This window comes from Scyliorhinus torazame, chromosome 31 (assembly GCF_047496885.1).
Source record: "Scyliorhinus torazame isolate Kashiwa2021f chromosome 31, sScyTor2.1, whole genome shotgun sequence".
Lineage (NCBI taxonomy): Eukaryota > Metazoa > Chordata > Chondrichthyes > Carcharhiniformes > Scyliorhinidae > Scyliorhinus > Scyliorhinus torazame.
The window spans coordinates 23,710,955-23,729,844 of NC_092737.1; the positions used below are offsets into that span (position 1 = coordinate 23,710,955).

An 18,890-nucleotide genomic window follows, 5' to 3' on the forward strand; every position below is an offset into this window, starting at 1 on the left:
GTTTAGAAGGATGAGAGGGGGCCCGATCGAGGTGTGTAAAATACTAAAAGGGATTGATAAAGTAAACATAGACCAAATGTTCCCCCTTTTGTGGAACAATTGAGGACGAGAGGTCACAGAAGCGGGTTGAGAGGCGGGAGATTTAGAACTGAGACGAGGAGGAACTACTTCTCGTAGAGGGTGGTGAATTTGTGGAACTCGCTGCCCCCACAGCGCGGTGGAGTCTGGGTCATTAAACGGTTTCAAGAGGGAGATAGATATACTTCCGATTTTAAAATGGGTTAAAGGAAGTTGGGGAAGAAAGGTGAGGGTGTTAAAGGCGGATTTGGACCAGGAAGAGATCAGCCATGACCTGATGGGATGGCGGAACAGCCTCGAGGGGCCGAATTGCCGACTTGTGCTCCTGATTCCTATGTTCTCTCGCATCATCGGTTCCCAGGTTGCCCTCCCCGAACGGTCAGTGAGACAATTGGATGGCGGAAACATTGAAAATACAAGCAGGAGACGGCCATTCGGCCCATCGGGTCTGCCCCTGCCGACCTGATCCCATTGGCCAGCACTTGGTCCACAGCCTCGAATGTTGTGACGTGTCGAGTGCTCGTCAGGCACCTTTTTAAAGGATGTGAGGCAACTCGCCTCCACCACCTTCCCATCATTGTGACCAAGGCAGATCCAATAACCGCTTGAAAGTTCCTAAAGTGCCCGACTCCACTATCACAGCAGGCAGTCCATTCCACACCCTAACCACTCTCTGAGTAAAGAGCCTACCTCGGACATCCCTCCTGTATCTCCCACCCTGAACCTATAGTTATGCCCCTTGTAACAGCTACATCCACCCGAGGGAATAGTCTCTGAACGTCCACTCTATCTATCCCCCTCATTATCTTATAAACCTCTATTAAGTCGCCTCTCATCCTCCTCCGCTCCAAAGAGAAAAGCCCTAGCTCCCTCAACCTTTCCTCATAAGACGTATCCTGCAAACCAGGCAGCATCCTGGTAAATCTCCTTTGCACCCTTTCCAATGCTTCCACATCCTTCCTATAGTGAGGTGACCAGAACTGCACACAATACTCCAAATGTGGTCTCACCAGGGTCCTGTATAGTTGCAGCATAACCCCGCGGTTCTTAAACTCAAGCCCCCTGTTAATAAACGCCAACACACTATAGGCCTTCTTCACGGCTCTATCCACTTGGGTGGCAACTTTCAGAGATCTGTGGACATGAACTCCGAGATCTCTCTGTTCCTCCACATTCCTCAGAACCCGGCGTTGACCCTGTAATCCGCATTCAAATTTGTCCGACCAAAATGAATCACCTCGCACTTAGCAGGGTTAAACTCTATACTTGTGACAATAAAAGATTGTAATTAATCCTGCCTTCCCCCATATCCTTGATCCCGTTTTGGCCTCAACTACTTCCCGTGGTAACAAATTCCACAGGCCAACCACTCTCTGGGAGAAGAAATGTCTCCTCATCTCAGTCCGAAATGGTCTCCCCGTATCCTCAGACTGTGACCCCTGGTTCTGGACACCCCCCACCATCGGGAACATCCTTCCTGCATTGACCCTGTCCAGTCCCTTCACCATCGGGAACATCCTTCCTGCATCGACCCTGTCCAGTCCCCCCCACCATCGGGAACATCCTTCCTGCATCTACCTTGTCCAGTCCCCCCCACCATCGGGAACATCCTTCCTGCATCGACCCTGTCCAGACCCCCCCCACCATCGGGAACATCCTTCCTGCATCGACCCTGTCCAGTCCCCCTTCACCATCGGGAACATCCTTCCTGCATCGACCCTGTCCAGTCCCCCTTCACCATCGGGAACATCCTTCCTGCATCAACCCTGTCCAGTCCCCCCCACCATCGGGGAACATCCTTCCTGCATCGACCCTGTCCAGTCCCCCCCAACCATCGGGAACATCCTTCCTGCATCAACCCTGTCCAGTCCCCCCCCCCACCATCGGGAACATCCTTCCTGCATCGACCCTGTCCAGTCCCCCCCACCATCGGGAACATCCTTCCTGCATCGACCCTGTCCAGTCCCCCCCACCATCGGGATCATCCTTCCTGCATCGACCCTGTCCAGTCCCCCCCCCCACCATCGGGAACATCCTTCCTGCATCGACCCTGTCCAGTCCCCCCCCCACCATCGGGAACATCCTTCCTGCATCGACCCTGCCCGGTGCCCCCCCCACCATCGGAACATCCTTCCTGCATCGACCCTGTCCAGTCCCCCCCCCACCATCGGGAACATCCTTCCTGCATCGACCCTGTCCAGTCCCCCCCCACCATCGGGAACATCCTTCCTGCATCGACCCTGTCCAGTCCCCCCCACCATCGGGATCATCCTTCCTGCATCAACCCTGTCCAGTCCCCCCCACCATCGGGAACATCCTTCCTGCATCGACCCAGTTCAGTCCCCCCCCCCCCCACCATCGGGAACATCCTTCCTGCATCGACCCTGTCCAGCCCCCCCCACCATCGGAACATCCTTCCTGCATCTACCCTGTCCAGTCCCCCCCCCACCATCGGGAACATCCTTCCTGCATCGACCCTGTCCAGTCCCCCCCACCATCGGGAACATCCTTCCTGCATCGACCCTGTCCAATCCCCTCCACCATCGGGAACATGCTTCCTGCATCGACCCTGTCCAGTCCCCCCCCCCACCATCGGGAACATCCTTCCTGCATCTACCCTGTCCAGTCCCCCCCCCACACCATCGGGAACATCCTTCCTGCATCGACCCTGTCCAGTCCCCCCACCCATCGGGAACATCCTTCCTGCATCGACCCTGTCCAGTCCCCCCCACCATCGGGAACATCCTTCCTGCATCGACCCTGTCCAGTCAGGTTAGAATTTTATAGGTTTCTATGAGATCCCCCCCCTCTTCATGCTGCCTGAATTTGAGGGTAGGTTTTATGAGGAAAGGTTGAGGGAGCTCGGGCTTTTCTCATTGGAGGGGAGGAGGATGAGAGGTGACTTAATTGAGGTGTATAAGATGATGAAAGGGATAGATAGAGTGGACGTTCAGAGACTTTTTCCTCGGGTGGGATGTAGCTGTTACCTGGCCCTGATGGGATGCATGCCAGAGTGTTAAAAGAGATGGCTAGGGAAATTGTAAACGCACTAGTGATAATTTATCAAAATTCACTAGACTCTGGGGTGGTCCAGAGGATTGGAAAGTAGCAAACGTGACACCACTGTTTAAAAAAGGAGGTCGGCAGAAAGCGGGTAATTATAGGCCGGTAAGCTTAACTTCGGTTGTAGGGAAAATGCTGGAATCTATCATTAAGGAGGAAATAGCGGGGCACCTGGAGGGAAATTGTCCCATTGGGCAGACGCAGCATGGGTTCACAAAGGGTAGGTCGTGTCTGACTAATTTGGTAGAATTTTTTGAGGACGTTACCAGTGCAGTAGATAACGGGGAGCCAATGGATGTGATATATCTGGATTTCCAGAAAGCTTTTGACAAGGTGCCACACAAAAGGTTGCTGCATAAACTAAAGATGCATGGCATTGAGGGTAAAGTGGTAGCATGGGTAGAGGATTGGTTAACTAACAGAAAGCAGAGAGTGGGGATAAATGGGTGTTTCTCTGGTTGGCAACCTGTAACTAGTGGGGTCCCTCAAGGATCAGTGTTGGGCCCGCAGTTGTTCACAATTTACATAGACGATTTGGAGTTGGGGACCAAGTGCAATGTGGCAAAGTTTGCAGACGACACTAAGATGAGTGGTAAAGCAAAAAGTGCAGAGGATACCGGAAGTCTGCAGAAGGATTTGGATAGGTTAGGTGAATGGGCTAGGGTCTGGCAGATGGAATTCAATGTTGCCAAGTGTGAGGCTATCCATTTTGGGAGGAATAACAGCAGAATGGATTATTATTTAAACGGTAAGATGTTAAAACATGCTGCTGTGCAGCGGGACCTGGGTGTGCTGGTGCACGAGTCGCAAAAAGTTGGTGTGCAGGTGCAACAGGTGATTAAGAAGGCTAATCGAGTTTTGTCTTTCATTGCTAGAGGGATGGAGTTCGAGACTAGGGCGGTTATGCTGCAATTGTATAGGGTGTTGGTGAGGCCGCATCTGGAGTATTGTGTTCAGTTTTGGTCTCCTTACCTGAGAAAGGACATAATGGCACTGGAGGGAGTGCAGAGGAGATTCACTAGGTTGATCCCAGAGTTGAGGGGATTAGATTATGAAAAGAGGTTGAGTAGACTGGGACTGTACTCATTGGAGTTTAGAAGGATGAGGGGGGATCTTATAGAAACATATAAGATTATGAAAGGAATAGATAGGATAGATGCGGGCAGGTTGTTTCCACTGGCGGGTGAAAGCAGAACTAGGGGGCATAGCCTCAAAATAAGGGGAAGTAGATTTAGGACGGAGTTGAGGAGGGACCTCTTCACCCAAAGGGTTGTGAATCTCTGGAATTCCTTGCCCAGTGAAGCAGTTGAGGCTCCTTCTTTAAACGTTTTTAAGAAAAAGATAGATACCTTTCTAAAGAATAACGGGATTCGGGGATATGGTGTCCGGGCCGGAGAGTGGAGCTGAGTCCACAAAGATCAGCCATGATCTCATTGAATGGCGGAGCAGGCTCGAGGGGCCAGATGGCCTACTCCTGCTCCTCGTTCTTATGTTATGTTCTTATGTTACAAGGGGGCATAACTATTAGGTTCAGGGTGGGAGATATAGGAGGGGTGTCCGAGGTAGGTTCTTTACTCAGAGAGTTGTTAGGGCGTGGAATCATAGATCATAGAATTTACAGTGCAGAAGGAGGCCATTCGGCCCATCGAATCCGCACCGGCTCTTGGAAAGAGCACCCTACCCAAGGTCCACACCTCCACCCTATCCCCATAACCCATAACCCAATAACCCCACCCAACACTCAGGGCAATTTTGGACACTAAGGGCAATTTATCACGGCCAATCCACCTAACCTGCACATCTTTGGACTGTGGGAGGAAACCGGAGCACCCGGAGGAAACCCACGCACACACGGGGAGGATGTGCAGACTCCGCACAGACAGTGACCCAAGCCGGAATCGAACCTGGGACCCTGGAGCTGCGAAGCAATTGTGCTATCCACAATGCTACCGTGCTTGCCCCTGTGGACTGGACTGCCTGCCGTGATAGTGGAGTCGGACACTTTCGGAACTTTCAAGCGGTTATTGGATAGGCACATGGAGCACACCAGAATGACAGGGAGTGGGATAGCTTGATCTTGGTTTCGGACAATGCTCGGCACAACATCGAGGTCCGAAGGGCCTGTTCTGTGCTGGGCGGTTCTATATTCTATTCTTCTGAGCTCCAGCGAATACAATCCTAACCGACTCAATCTCTCCTCGTATGTCAGTCCCGCCATCCCAGGAATCAGTCTGGTAAACCTTCACTGCCCTCCCTCTTCCTGATATCTGGACTACAGGGGTTGAGTTATCAGGAGAGATGACAAAAATTAGACCTGTTTCTGCTGGAATTTATTTATTTATTTTTTAAAATAATTTTTTTAAACTTTAGAGCACCCAATTAATTTTTTCCAATTAAGGGGGCAATTTAGCGCGGCCAATCCACATCTTTTTGGGTTGTGGGGGCGAAACCCACGCAGACCCGGGGAGAATGTGCAAACTCCACACGGACAGTGACCCAGAGCCGGGATCGAACCCGGGACCTCGGCGTCGCGAGGCAGCTGGGCTACCTTTTGCTGGAATTTAGACGGTTAAGGGGCAATCTGATCGTAGAATTCGAGATATTAACAGGAAAACACAGGGTCGATAAAGATAAACTATTTCCATTGGTTGGAGATTCTAAAACCCCCTTTGTGGGGGGGGGGGGGGCAGAGTCTAAAAAATAGGGTTATACCATTCAGGTGAGCTGTTGGGAAGAACTTCTTCACTCAAAGGGTGGTAAAGGTTCGGAATTCCCTCCCACACATAACAGGTGAAGCTCAATCAATTGCTCATGTTAAATCTGAGATTTTTGTGAAGCAAAGAGATTCAGGGATTTGGGCCGAAGGCAGGGTTATGGAGTTCGGCAACAGGTCAGCCGTGATCTCGATGAACGGCGAGACAGGCTCGAGGGGCTGAATGGCCTCCTCCTGTTCCTACGTTCGGGGTGGAGCAAATCAGGAGAAAGAGGTCGGAATTCTCCAGTCGTTGGGGGTCCCTGTTTTCGCTGGAAGCCATGTTGTGGGGGGGGAGCGCGGGGGAGGGAGACTAATTGGATAGGTCTCCCAAAGACCCAGAAATGTACGCTGGGCTGAATGGCCTCCTTCTGCACCGATTGCAGAAGGAAAGAGAGAGGTAAGTGCGAGGTTGACCGAATGTTGTGGGTCGAATTTGCCGAGTGTTCACAGAGTGTGTGGCGGGCGTTACGTTGGACTCACATTTTGTCTGGGGTGTAACTGAAATAAGGGCAAACAGAAAACTCCCCCTTCTGAGCTTTCCTTCTCTCCCTCCTTTTTTTTTTTTGCAGGACTCTTCCAGAGAGCCATCGCGCAGAGCGGCACGGCCATCTCCAGCTGGTCCGTCAACTACCAGCCCGCCAAGTACACCCGGATCCTGGCCAAGAAGGTGGGCTGCAACTTCGCCGAGACGGTCGACATGGTGGACTGCCTGCGGAGGAAGTCCTACCGCGAGCTGGTCGACCAGGACATCCAGCCCACCCGCTACCACATCGCCTTCGGGCCGGTCGTCGACGGCGACGTGTTGCCTGACGACCCCGAGATCCTGATGGAGCAGGGCGAGTTCCTCAACTACGACATCCTGCTGGGGGTCAACCAGGGCGAGGGCTTCAAGTTCGTGGAGTCGCTGGTGGACAACGAGGACGGCATCTCGGCCAGCTACTTCGACTTCGCCGTCTCCAACTTCGTGGACAACCTGTACGGCTACCCGGAGGGCAAGGACATCCTGCGGGAGACCATCAAGTTCATGTACACCGACTGGGCGGACCGCGACAACGGCGAGATGCGGCGCAAGACGCTGCTGGCCCTCTTCACCGACCACCAGTGGGTGGCGCCGGCCATCGCCACCGCCCGCCTCCACGCCGAGTACCAGTCGCCGACCTACTTCTACACCTTCTACCACCACTGCCAGAGCGAGATGAAGGCGGTGTGGGCGGACGCGGCCCACGGCGACGAGATCCCCTACGTGTTCGGCATCCCCATGATCGGCGTCACCGAGCTCTTCCCCTGCAACTTCTCCAAGAACGACATCATGTTGAGCGCCGTGGTCATGACCTACTGGACCAACTTTGCCAAGACCGGGTGAGTCGACCGTCGCCTCCCGGTGGCGGCCCCGTGTCATTGCTGCCGGAAATTCGTCGGACGTTTTCCTTTGACACGAATCGCGCCCCGAAGGCGGATTTATACACTGCTGTGCATTTAGGAGGTTTGAAACATATGGGGCGTTGACGATCAAAGAGACTATGGGGGGTTTTCAAGTCGACCCGATGTAGTTAAGAGGGCTAATGGGATACTTGCCTTGATTCGTCGAGGTATAGAATAGAGGAGCCTCTTATCCCAGTGACCAGTCGAGTGAACCTTCCCCGCCCCGCCTCTGAAGCGAGTTTATCTTTTCTGAAACGTGGAATCCGCGGCCGGTATTCCAGACACGGTCTCACCACAACCCTGTGGATATGGAGCGAGAATCCCCTTAATCCGCCGCTCCAGCCCCCTTATAATGAAGGCCCACATTCCATTTGCCTCCCTGACGGCTTGCCGCACCTACTTGCTAACTTTCATATGGTTTAACAGCCTGGGAAGAAGCCCTTCTGGGGGTCTCTGCCTCCACCCCCCCTTTCAGGCAGCGGGTTCCAGACCCCCCCCCCGGGGGGGGAAAAGGTTTTCCCTCACATCCCCGCTAAATCTCCCGCCCCCTCACCTTAAATCTCTGCCCCCTGGTCGTTGAGCCCTCCGCCAAGGGGAAAAGGTTCTTCCTGTCGACTCCACCTGTGTCCCTCATAGTTTTATACATCTCAATCACGCCCCCCCCTCAGTCTCCTCTGCTCCAAGGACAACAACCCCAGTCTATCCAATCTCTCTCCATAACTAACACTCCCCAGGCCAGGCAGCATCCTGGTAAATCTCCTCTGCAGCCTTTCCAGTGGCTATCACACCCCTCCTGTAATGTGGATTCCAGAACTGCTCACAATACTCTCGCTGTGGCCTGACCAACATTTTATACAGTTCCAGCATAACCTCCCTGCTCTTAAACTCTCTGCCTCGGCTAATAAAGGCAATTAGACCACAGGCCTTCTTAACCACTGTGTCCACCTGCTCTGCTACCTTAAAGGACGGGTGTACAGGCACACCCAGGTCCCTCTGATCCTCGGTGCTCTCCAGGGTCCTGGCTGAAGGTTCCTCGCCTTGGGGTACCCGGAAAATCACCACACCCTCCTGCTGCCTCTCAAATCGTAGGCCGCACGATTCTTTCTACCCCCCCCCCCCCCCGCTCCCCCCCACACACAGACAGGCCTGGGGTTCGATGGCGGTAGGACAGGACATGGCCCCTCTTGTCGCGCGGCGCGCTCTCAGCCGGGAGAGTCGACCCGGATCTTTGCGAACCCTTCAGCCGGGGCCCTGAGCACGGAAAGAAGAAACTGAAATAAAAGCAAAATGCGGCAGATGCGGGCAACCTGAAATAAAAGCAGGGCAAGCTCAGCCGCTCCGGCAGCAGCTGTTGCCATTCCTTAACGGGCAGGGAGGAAGAGAAAAGGCGTCCACGGGAGACGGAGAGTGAGGTGGAACTTGGACTGTTGCCAGGCCTGATGAACCCAAAACCTGCAAAGAGGGCTGAGATCCTACACTTGGAAAACAATTCGAGCAGATACTGGTGAACCTACAGGTTCTGAAATTCCCTCCCAAATCCCCTCCTTGATCATTTCATCGTCCTGGAGGGGCATGGTGGTCTTGTTGCTGGATTAGTAATCCAGAGACCCAAGGTCTCCTGGGGACTGGGTTCGAATCCCAACACGATATTCAATCAAACAAAAATTTGGAATTAAAAATCTAACGATGACCATGAAACCATTGTCGATTGTCGGAAAAACCCATCTGGGTCACTAATGTCCTTTAGGGAAGGAAATCTGCCGTCCTTACCCGGTCTGGCCTACAGGTGACTCCCGACATGGTTGACTCTTAACTTGCCCCCTCAAGGGTAATTCGTGATGAGCAATAATAAATGGTGACACATGAATGAATTTGAAAAAAACATCCTTTCAGGCAGCGAGCTCCAGACTCCCCCCCCCCCCCCCCCCTCCCCCCCCCCTTCTCTGGGTGAAAAGGTTGTTCCTCACGTCCCCTCAAAACCTCCCGGCCCCTCACATTAAACCGATCGTTTCACAGGGCCAGGAGCCTGGGTTCAATCCGGCCTCAGGTCACTGTCCGCGCGGAGTCTGCACGTCCTCCCCCGCGTCTGCGTGGGTTTCCTCCGGGTGCTCCGGATTCCTCCCGCAAGTCCCGAAAGACTTGTGCTTGTTGGGTGAATTGGACATTCTGAATTCCCCCTCCGTGTACCCGAACCGGCGCCAGAGTGTGGAGACTAGGGGCTTTCCACAGTAACTTCATTGCAGTGTTAATAATGTAAGCCTACTTGTGACACTAATAAATATTATCATTTTTGACCCCTTTTTACTAAAGGGAATGGTTCCTTCTGAGCGACCCTCACTAGGCCCCTCATAATGTTGTCCAGCTCGATGAGGCCCCCCCTCAGTCTCCTCTGCTCCAAGGACAACAACCCCAGTCTATCCAATCTCTCTCCATAACTAACACTCCCCAGCCCAGGCAACATCCTGGTAAATCTCCTCTGCAGCCTTTCCAGTGGCTATCACACCCCTCCTATAAAGTGGCGACGAGAACTGCACACAATACTCCCGCTGTGGCCTAACCAACGTTTTATGCAGTTTCAACATAACGTCCCTGCTCTTTTATTCTATACCTCGATTAATAAAGGAATGTACCCCATAAGTCTTCTTACCCGCCCTATCTACCTGCCCTGGTGACTTCAGGGGTCTATAGACATGTACCCCAAGGCCTCTCTGATCCTCTTTAATTTCTAACGTCCGACCGTTCTCTGCACGTCCTCCCCGTGTCTGCGTGGGTTTCCTCCGGGTGCTCCGGTTTCCTCACTCAGTCCAAAGATGTGCAGGTTAGGTGAATTGGCCAATGATAAATTGCCCTTAATGTCCAAAATTGCCCTTGGTGTTGGGTGGAGGTGTTGAGTTTGGGTAGGGTGCTCTTTCCAAGAGCCGGTGCAGACTCAAAGGGCCGAATGGCCTCCTTCTGCACTGTAAATTCAATGATAATCTATGATTAATCTAGGACAAAGGTTCGGCACAACATCGTGGGCCGAAGGGCCTGTTCTGTGCTGTATTTTCTATGTTCTATGTTCTATGTTCATTGGCCGTTCATTCCCTTGTCTTGTTCGTCCTCCCAAAGTGCATCACCTCCCACGTTTCAGGGTTAAACTCCAGACCCTTAAAACCTATTTAGTGCAAATGTTTGGTCCCTCGTAGGCCAGTGTCAAATTCAGCTTGATAACGGTGCCAAGGCTCCCTCAAGAGGTGTTCCTTTCTTAGAACCGTGTTAAAAGACGCGGCATTAACGCAAATTGTTTGACTGATTTTCTTTCTCTTTTCGCCCCTCCCAATGCCCCCCCTCCCCCTTTCCTCTTCCTTTGCAGGGATCCCAACAAACCTGTGCCCCAAGACACCAAGTTTATTCACACGAAGCCTAACCGTTTCGAGGAGGTGGCCTGGACCAAGTTTAACTCCAAGGAGAAACCCTACCTCCACATCGGTCTGAAGCCCAGGATTCGGGAGCATTACCGCGCCAACAAGGTGGCGTTCTGGCTGGAACTGGTGCCCCACCTACACAACCTCCACGACATCTTGCAGTACACCTCCACCACCACCAAGATCCCGCCCGAGGACCCCTTCATGACCAAACGGGCCCAGGGCAAAGGCTGGACAGTGACCACCAAGCGCCCGTTCATCACCTCGCCCCCCAAGCAGGAACACACAGACGAGCCGCCCAACTACGCCCGCCTGCCCGAGGACTCGCGGGACTACTCGACCGAGCTCAGCGTCACGGTGGCGGTGGGCGCCTCGCTGCTCTTCCTCAACATCCTGGCCTTCGCCGCCCTCTACTACAAGCGGGACAAGCGGCACGAGCTTCACCGCCGACTCAGCCCCCAGCGCAACACCACCAACGACCTGGCCCACGCCCAGGAGGAGGAGATCATGTCCCTCCAGATCAAGCACAGCGAGCACGAGGCCCACGACCTGGAGCCCCTCCGGCCCCACGAGATCCTGCGCCCGGCCTGCCCGCCCGACTACACCCTGGCGCTGAGGAGGGCGCCCGATGACGTCCCCCTCATGACCCCCAACACCATCACCATGATCCCCAGCACCATCAGCGGAATGCAGCCCCTGCACTCGTTCAACACCTACCCAGCAGGGCACAACAACACACTGCCCCACCCGCACTCGACCACCCGGGTATAGTCGGACCTCGGCCCAAGCTCAGCCCCCCACCCCCCCCACCCCCCCCACCCCCCACCCCCCGACGCCATACCGCGAAGGAAAGGCATCGTGAGAACATGGCTGCCCACCTCGCTGGATCGGAGTTCGAGTGATTCGACGAAGCTTTTTATTTTGGAAAGCGAACAGGTTGAGGAGAGAAGGGGGCTGGATAATTCGACATTTTTGACCAACTCCCTCCCCATCGCCCACCCCCCTCCTCCCCAATCCTGTGCAACATACAGTCCATGGCAGGGACATGTCTTTTTGGGGGGGGGGGGGGTGCAAGACTTTTTCTGTCTCACGGCCCCTTCCCCCTCCGCACATCCCTTGATTTCCCCACCCCCCACCCCCCCACCCCTGTTTCCCAGGAACCTTTAAGTCAGTCTACCAGTGCCAAGGAAAATTAGGCTTCGGCCTACTCTCGATGCGATATCTGATCATTCGCATATAGAAACAAGTACCAAAAATCAAATTAATTTTTTTTTTTGTTCAAAAGACGTGGTTGCTTGGAGGATTGCATGGTATTTAAGATAACGTTGAACCTATCATTCATTCTTGTTTTTGTTTTCCTGGGGACAATTGATTTGACAAGTTAACTTAGCGTAAATAACTCGAGACTGAGCTCTTTTGTACAGCGCTTTCGCCTTCGGTTTTTTGTCGCATTCAAAGGTTGGACTGGAGCATTAAGAGGAGAAAATGAGATCCCGCCACCTTCAAAAGGGATCAGATAAACGGAGGAACTTAGCCCTTTGAACTCGGGCATTCGCAAAGGGACCAACCTGGGCTTTATTCCCGGCTAAACTCCAGCCACCGGAAGTAGGCCAGAAATTAAATCCGGGGCTTTAAGTCCCACCGTGGAATGCTCACGGTTTACGGCTAACGCCCGTGACATTTTACAAATCTACCAGGGCTTGGGAGACGCTTTCGAACAAACAAAACAATATTTTTTATTCAAAAAAAAATAGAATCGGCTCCCGGAACTGGTTGGCGTTGCCAGGGGCGACGGACGCACGGAGCAAAATGGCGTCGCTTCTGAGTTGACCGTATTTAGGAAGTCACGCCGATGGAAGGGAAGAAAACACTTGTCTGCCCCACACATGCACCAACCACCCCCCCCCCCCAACCACCACCCCTCCTCCCTTCCAACAATCCTCATCAGCCCCTCCCCTGCCCATCCCTACCACCTCCCCCACCCCTCCTCCCATCCAACATCTCTCATCCCCCCCCTCCCCCTGCCCCTCCCTACCCCCTCCCCCATCACCCACCCCTCCTCCCATCCAACAACCCTCATCCCCCCCTGTCCCTCCCTACCCCCTCCCCCCCACCACCCACCCCTCCTCCCATCCAACATCTCTCATCCCCCCCCTCCCCCTGCCCCTCCCTACCCCCTCCCCGCCCACCACCCACCCCTCCTCCCATCCAACAACCCTCATCCCCCCTGCCCCTCCCTACCCGCTCCCCCCCACCACCCGCCCCTCCTCCCGACCAACAACCCTCATCACCCCCACCCCCACCACTCCCTACCCCTTCCCCCCCCCACCCGCCCCTCCTCCCGTCCAACAACCCTCATCCCCCCCTCCCCCCTCTGCCCGCCCCTCCCAACCCGCTCCCCCCCCACCACCCGCCCCTCCTCCCATCCAACAACCCTCATCCCCCCCTGCCCCTCCCTACCCCCTCCCCGCCCACCACCCACCCCTCCTCCCATCCAACAACCCTCACCCCCCCTCCCTCTGCCCCTCCCTACCCCCTCCCCCCCACCACCCACCCCTCCTTCCATCCAACAACCCTCCCCTCCCCTGCCCCTCCCTACCCCCTCCCCTACCCCCCCCCCCCCCCACCACCACCCTCGTCAACACCGCCAACGCTTGCGGAACAGGTGGACAGAGATGCGTCAGGAAAGGACTTCAGCTACTTTTGTAAAATATTTGACCTCAGTCGTCGGGCCTGGGCAAAAGGCCGCCCTCCCCCCCCCTTTTTTTTCTTCTCAATGGCGAAACGCAAAGGGCGATTTTGAGAGGGGGAGAGGGACAGGCGCACATCAAACATTGTCGGCCCAGAGCAAGCAGGAGCATCAGTCGAGGAGCGTCCTCGGCCGGGGGGACTGGCGGGGAGTTCTCGGCTGCTGGCAGGGGGCCGCAGCCTCTTTGCGCAGGCCCAAAGCCTCAATGTTAGGCCTCGCCGCCCTCCGGAGTGGCACGGTACGATTGTCGGAACATTTATTGTTGCTCCCTCCCTCGCCACCAAGGACTCTTGACGTTTCTTAACAAACAATAGCCGGGGCGGGTTTATTGGGCACCTCGGTTGGGGAGGGGGGATTGTCTTTGAATGAATGAATGAATATCGCTGATTGTCACAAGTAGGCTTCAAATGAAAAGCCCCTAGTCGCCACATTCCGGCGCCTGTTCGGGGAGGCTGGTACGGGAATTGTGCGATCGTGTTTCTCTTGCTTCCCCCTGCCCACTACCCCCACCCCATCCTGCCCTCCCCTATCACAGTCCACTGCCCTGTCCTGAATGGTACCCAAGCCATCTACAGTGCAGGGTTTATGTATATTACCGATAGACGTGGGTACATTTCCACCGTCCACTGGGTCACAAGCTTCACTATGGCTTGATCTGTGAGCCTCGAGGGACGGGTGTCACGAGTGGGGTGGGGGTTAGGCCAAATTATGGAACGGATTTTTCGCAGGGAGGAGGCCATTCGTCCCCTCGGTGCTGTGACAGGGGGCCGTCATGGCTGGGGGGGCATGGTGGTGGCGGGAGGGAGTGAGACCGGGCCGGACTTCACTGAAAATGAAATGAAAATCGCTTATTGTCACAAGTAGGCTTCAAATGAAGTTACTGCGAAAAGCCCCTAGTCGCCACATTCCGGCGCCTGTTCGGGGGAGGCCGGTCCGGGAATCGAACCGCGCTGCTGGCCTGCCTCGGTCTGCTTTCAAAGCCAGCGATTTAGCCCGGCGTGCTAAACCAGCCCCTGAACGAGAGATTTCCTCCGAATCCCCAAATGCCTCGTGTTGGGTTGGGTTGGGTTGGGTTGGGTTGAGATGGGCGGGTCGGTTTGGCAAAGGAGAACAATAAACTGTACGGAACGGGGAGGTGGTGGGGGCGGGGGGGGGGGGACCGACTTTCTTCCTGATCGGCTGCCGTTGACCCCCCCCCCCCCCCCCTTCCTCGCGAGGGACCCGTTCCCTTGGTGTGGTGTTGGCCGGACGGCGCCAAACTTTGTTCACATAGAATAATAAAGTATTTTAAAACGGTTGCATCTTTAACCTGGCCTTGTTTCTTGCAGTGAAGCCAACCGCTCGCGACGGAGGGGGGGAGGGGACCGGGAGGGGGGACTGAAGGCCTCAGGAATTATGTTGGTGAATGTGTGTTTACAATTGGTGGTGAGGCTCAATCGCCGGATTATCAAAGACGTTTTCGACCCACTTCCTGTTTATTTATTTGCTTCACTCAATACCCCCCCCCCCCCTCTCACAAACACATTCTCACCCTCCCCCGTGGACTATCTGACACTTTCAAACAAAACTTTTTAGTCTTAACCCAAACGTAACCAATCTAACCATCTCCCCCTTGACGTTCAAAGGTGTTATCATCGCTGAATCCCCCACTATCAACATCCTGGGGGTGACCATTGATCAGAAACTGAACTGGACCCAGACACATTAATACTGTGGCTACCAGGGCAGGTCAGAGGCTGGGAATCCTGCGGAGAGTAACTCACCTCCTGACCCCCCCCCCCAAAGCCTGTCCACCATCTACAAGGCACAAGTCAGGAGTGTGATGGAATACTCTCCACTTGCCTGGATGAGCACAGCTCCAACAACACTCAAGAAGCTCGAGACCATCCAGGACAAAGCAGCCCCGCTTGATTGCTCCCCTTCCACAAACATTCACTCCCTCCCCCCCCGACGCACAGTGGCAGCCGTGTGTCCCGTCTACAAGATGCACTGCAGCAACTCACCAAGGTTCCAAAAACAGCACCTTCCGAACCCACCACCTCTACCATCTAGAAGGACAAGAGCAGCAGGTACCTGGGAACCCCACCGCCTGGAGGTTCCCCTCCGAGTCACTCCCCACCCCGACTGGGAAATATATCGGCCGTTCCTTCACTGTCGCCGGGGCAACACCCTGGAACTCCCTCCCTAACAGCACAGTGGGTGTACCTACACCACCCGGACTGCAGCGTGTTCAAGAAGGCGGCTCACCCACCACCTTCTCAAGGGGGCAAATAGGGACGGACAATAAATGCTGGGCCCGTAACCGAATAAACTTTAAATCAAGCAAAATGCTTCAGGCCTGACGTGAGTCGAAAATGTTGATAATCAGGTTACGGATGTGGAGGCAATGTTAACATTTCAGCCATATGTCATCAGTATGTGACTGTTGAGGTCTGCCCAGGAAGGTCAGCGTCGCTTGCACCAATACTGGACTCATTAAAAAAAATGAAAAGAAAGATTCCGCATTTGCGTCGCACCCTTCGTGGGCGTTGGATGTGTTGGAACCCACGGCGTAACTGTGGGCCCCGTTGAAAAATTAGGAAAGCCGAATTGTGCACCGTATGTTTGTTTGGTTGGTTTTTTTGGACAGGCGATGTTGGCGGAGAGGGTGTATACCGGCGGGTGGGTGACTGGGCAACACTGTCCACTTCAAAATGGCGCCTCAGGGCCTTTTCCGCCCACTCCGCTGATGTTCCCTGCGAGTGTGCCTCAAACCCTCGAAGGAGTGCCTGGAATATTGGTTCTTCGTGGTGTATTGTGGGTCGGAATGGTCTGAGCAATAATGTACAACCCGCCGGTTGTGTTAACAATTCAAAAGAATATTTATTTAAGTAAAAAGTTACCACTTGTTCCCAAAATATACCCATGTTCCCTTTTCCCAAGTAACATCCAATATCAGTAACTCTATAGGTCAAATCCAGATAATAGTTACCACACAATACCGCTTCGGTGGCCAAGTCTAGGAAACATCCCTTCCTGATCCAGTGAAGGCACAAAACTGCAACTTTTAGAGGAGATTATCTTTGATCTGCCCTGGCTCTAAGTACGAGAGGGGAAAGGCCTCCAAGACTCAGATCACAGACGGAACTGGCCTGCCTGAATGTTGGTTAGAGAACAAGCCTCCTTCCCCAGTGAGGGTGCCAGCAGTTATATTGTTCAGTCTCCTTGATATCCCACCCTGTGGTTTCGGCTGTCTACCACACTCAACGTCCTTGCCTTTCGAAGTTATCATTTGTACGGCCCCACTGATTTCCGGTAAACAATGTTTCTGATATGGCCATTCGCACCTCCATGTCTCTCGATTCCTGCTAATCTTGCTCCTGGGCAAATCGCATCTCATTATTCCTCTAGCCCCCTGCTAATCTTGTTACTGGGCAAATCGCATCACATTATTCCTCTAGGCGCCTACTAATCTTGTTACTGGGAAAATCGCATCTCATTATTCCTCTAGGCCCCTGCTAATCTTGTTACTGGGAAAATCGCATCTCATTATTCCTCTAGGCCCCTGCTAATCTTGTTACTGGGAAAATCGCATCTCATTCTTCCTCTAGGCCCCTGCTAATCTTGTTACTGGGAAAATCGCATCTCATTCTTCCTCTCGGCCCCTGCTAATCTTGTTACTGGGAAAATCGCATCTCATTATTCCTCTAGGCCCCTGCTAATCTTGTTACTGGGGAAATCGCATCTCATTCTTCCTCTAGGCCCCTGCTAATCTTGTTACTGGGAAAATCGCATCTCATTCTTCCTCTAGGCCCCTGCTAATCTTGTTACTGGGAAAATCGCATCTCATTATTCCTCTAGGCCCCTGCTAATCTTGTTACTGGGGAAATCTCATCTCATTATTCCTCTAGGCCCCTGCTAATCTTGTTACTGGGCAAATCGCATCTCATTATTCTTCTAGCCCCTGCTAATCTTGTTACTGGGGAAATCGCATCTCATTATTCCTCTAGGCCCCTGCTAATCTTGTTACTGGGGAAATCTCATCTCATTATTCTTCTAGCCCCCTGCTAATCTTGTTACTGGGAAAATTGCATCTCATTATTCCTCTAGGCCCCTGCTAATCTTGTTACTGGGAAAATCGCATCTCATTATTCCTCTAGGCGCCTGCTAATCTTGTTACTGGGAAAATCGCATCACATTATTCTTATAGGCCCCTGCTAATCTTGTTACTGGGGAAATCGCATCCCATTATTCTTCTAGCCCCCTGCTAATCTTGTTACTGGGGAAATCGCATCCCATTATTCTTCTAGCCCCCTGCTAATCTTGTTACTGGGAAAATCACATCTCATTATTCCTCTAGGCGCCTGCTAATCTTGTTACTGGGAAAATCGCATCTCATTATTCCTCTAGGCGCCTGCTAATCTTGTTACTGGGGAAATCGCATCTCATTATTCCTCTAGCCCCCTGCTAATCTTGTCACTGGGAAAATCGCATCACATTATTCTTCTAGGCCCCTGCTAATCTTGTTACTGGGCAAATCGCATCTCATTATTCTTCTAGCCCCCTGCTAATCTTGTTACTGGGGAAATCGCATCTCATTATTCCTCTAGCCCCCTGCTAATCTTGTCACTGGGAAAATCGCATCACATTATTCTTCTAGGCCCCTGCTAATCTTGTTACTGGGCAAATCGCATCTCATTATTCTTCTAGCCCCCTGCTAATCTTGTTACTGGGCAAATCGCATTTCCTTATTCTTCTAGCCCCCTGCTAATCTTGTTACTGGGAAAATCGCATCACATTATTCCTCTAGGCCCCTGCTAATCTTGTTACTGGGGAACTCTCACCTCATTATTCCTCTAGGCGCCTGCTAATCTTGTTACTTTTCTGCAATATCATTTTCACCTCAGGTTCACCGTTAACCTCGTTCATCCCCCAAATTCCGGACAGGCCCCCTTCGGAATATGTGCTTCTGACATTGACTCAGTCCCTCAGCCCCGCAAGGGAGCGTTGGTGTCGATTTGTGTTCTTGAATCGTGTGACCCCCCCTGCCCACCGCCGCTGCAGAGTGGGGGCCATCCCTGATTTATGGAGCCCGCCTCCAGGACCAGTACGGATTGTGGGTAGCACGGCGGCACAGTGGTTAGCACGGCTGCCTCACAGCGCCAGGGACCCGGGTTCGATTCCGACCTCGGGTGACTGTCTGTGCGGAGTCTGCACGTCCTCCCCGTGTCTGCGTGGGTTTCCTCCGGGGGCTCCGGTTTCCTCCCACAGTCCAAAGATGTGCGGGTCAGGTGGATTGGCCGCGCTAAATTGCCCCTTAGTGTCCAAAGATGTGCAGGTTAGGTGGTGTCACAGGGATAGGGTGGGGAAGTGGGCCAGGGTAGGCTGTTCGTTCAGAGAGTCAGTGCAGACTCGATGGGCCGAATGGCCTCTTTCTGTA

The 18,890-nt window shown here is 53.5% G+C and overlaps 1 protein-coding gene across 1 annotated transcript in view; it reads left to right on the plus strand.

Annotated features, from left to right (window-relative positions):
- The window catches only part of LOC140404761 (neuroligin-4, X-linked-like), a 1,287,888-nt gene extending 1,275,152 nt beyond the window's left edge, over window positions 1-12,736 (plus strand). Inside the window, 2 exon segments of the mRNA XM_072493476.1 lie at window positions 6,466-7,255; window positions 10,671-12,736. Coding sequence (XP_072349577.1) covers window positions 6,466-7,255; window positions 10,671-11,493 — 1,613 coding nt within the window. The 3' untranslated portion in view covers window positions 11,494-12,736.
- The last annotated feature ends 6,154 nt before the right edge of the window (window positions 12,737-18,890 follow it).